This window comes from Oncorhynchus masou, chromosome 12 (assembly GCF_036934945.1).
Source record: "Oncorhynchus masou masou isolate Uvic2021 chromosome 12, UVic_Omas_1.1, whole genome shotgun sequence".
NCBI classification, from domain to species: domain Eukaryota; kingdom Metazoa; phylum Chordata; class Actinopteri; order Salmoniformes; family Salmonidae; genus Oncorhynchus; species Oncorhynchus masou.
Genome location: NC_088223.1, coordinates 11,178,305 through 11,180,547, shown reverse-complemented (window position 1 = coordinate 11,180,547; position 2,243 = coordinate 11,178,305). Strand labels below are relative to the sequence as shown.

Genomic DNA, 2,243 nt, shown 5'->3' with positions numbered 1-2,243 from the left:
ACTGGCTCCAATGTAGTTTTGGACAATTTGTAAATACTATTTTTTTCTTAACTGACTTGCCTAGTTAAATCAAACTAAAGTGGTTGCTGTAATGGTGCTGTGCCCAGGCCTAAACCCTGATTGGTTTACATTCAAATGCATTTGTCAGGTACATCTTAGCTAGACAAGGAAGTCTTGAAATGGGACGATTCATTATTAAGCTCACTACCCTTATGGAGTGGCAGCACGAGCTGATTTCCATACTTTTGGAATATTTTCTGAACCAACAACGATGGGCGCCGCCCACTTAAGCAGCCCGGGATCTAATTGGTCAGCCCCTGTAGATTTCATGTTGTCTATTGCTAGCAAAGCATCCAGGACTTATTTTCTTTTTCTCTAAATAGCCTAAAAGAAAAGCTTTGACTATCATTTCTATGATCATTCAGCAAGTTTCCCCTCTATCAGCATCCAGCCCACTAGCATTGTGAATAGGCCTAGAAGTACTTTCGAGAGAGAGCACGCTGAAATAAAATGTTGACTTGAATGCATCAATTATGCCATTTTTCCCTGTAATGACGCCAGCGTCTGAATTGATTTGTTGTGGCAGAGAGGAGGAAGTAGAACCCTTCAGGGATTGGACAGTTTTCCTGAATTAACCAGGTTCCCATTTACATAATCAAGATTTTAGCCTTTTCAGATTTGTCTCAACACAACGATTCCTCAGTTTGCTTAAAAGTTTCATAAAAAACAAGATGATGTTTGGCAATGACTTCTGATCATTCCAGAGTGCTGCAGACATTCAGTCTATATTTTAACCCTCGATTTGTTTGACGGGAGAATGAGTTTGTGTGTGTGAGATGGTACTTATTTATGTCTCCCCCCCAGATTCGGCCCCACATCGCCACCCTGAGGAAGTATACATATGGCAAACACATCCTGGCCAAGCTGGAGAAATACTACCTGAAGAATGGAGTGGACCTGGGCCCTCTCTGTGGCCCTCCCAACGGCATCATGTAAACCTTCTACCCTCTTCCACACCGTAACACTGGAGGACAAGGCGGGCCAGCGGGGGACGTGCTCAGTGCATCACCTGCTGGGTTGGTGGAGGAACGGTGGCGATTCAACATGTCGGACCCTCTGTGTACAGCGGAAGTTGTATTGGAATGTCATGTCTTTTATACCATAACCCTTATACCCTACATGAAAAATGACACGTTAACTACTACCTACACACAACCTATAATTTCCTACCACCCGATGGTCTAAACCCCATACCCCCCCCCCCCCCCCTCCCTCTTTTCCCCTCCTAATGAGATCATGGAAACTGCTGCCCTACCTAACCCCCCCCCCCCAATGACATGTAGAACCCTCTTTGCCTACTCCAACCCCCCTCCTTTTCCCGTCCCACTCTTATCGCCATGGTAACCCATTGGTATGAGCCTGTGTCTAAACAGGAAGCCTTGGTTAGTTTCGGCCCGTCTCCCAACCAAGCCCTACCCTGCTGCAGGGAGGAGGGAAGGAGGGGGAGGTGAGACACGTCCCTACACTGCTGGAGGGAAGGAGGGGGAGTTGAGACACGTCCCTACACTGCTGCAGGGAGGAGGGAAGGAGGGGGAGGTGAGACACGTCCCTACACTGCTGGAGGGAAGGAGGGGGAGTTGAGACACGTCCCTACACTGCTGCAGGGAGGAGGGAAGGAGGGGGAGGTGAGACACGTCCCTACACTGCTGGAGGGAGGAGGGGGAGGTGAGACACGTCCCTACACTGCTGCAGGGAGGAGGGGGAGTTGAGACACGTCCCTACACTGCTGGAGGGAGGAGGGGGAGTTGAGACACGTCCCTACACTGCTGCAGGGAGGAGGGAAGGAGGGGGAGGTGAGACACGTCCCTACACTGCTGCAGGGAGGAGGGAAGGAGGGGGAGGTGAGACACGTCCCTACACTGCTGCAGGGAGGAGGGAAGGAGGGGAGGTGAGACACGTCCCTACACTGCTGCAGGGAGGAGGGAAGGAGGGGGAGGTGAGACACGTCCCTACACTGCTGCAGGGAGGAGGGAAGGAGGGGAGGTGAGACACGTCCCTACACTGCTGCAGGGAGGAGGGAAGGAGGGGGAGGTGAGACACGTCCCTACACTGCTGCAGGGAGGAGGGAAGGAGGGGGAGGTGAGACACGTCCCTACACTGCTGGAGGGAGGAGGGGGAGGTGAGACACGTCCCTACACTGCTGCAGGGAGGAGGGAGGGGGAGGTGAGACACGTCCCTACACT

General features: G+C 51.9%; 1 protein-coding gene across 11 annotated transcripts in view; it reads left to right on the top strand.

Moving 5' to 3' along the window:
* LOC135549539 (pumilio homolog 1-like) overlaps nt 1–1,942 on the top strand; it is a 70,432-nt gene extending 68,490 nt beyond the window's left edge. For all 11 annotated transcript variants that reach the window (XM_064979570.1, XM_064979567.1, XM_064979571.1 and 8 more), the window contains one exon: nt 865–1,942. In XM_064979570.1, coding sequence (XP_064835642.1) covers nt 865–996 — 132 coding nt within the window. In that variant the 3' untranslated portion in view covers nt 997–1,942. The remainder of the gene's footprint in view (nt 1–864) is intronic.
* Nucleotides 1,943–2,243: the final 301 nt, after the last annotated feature.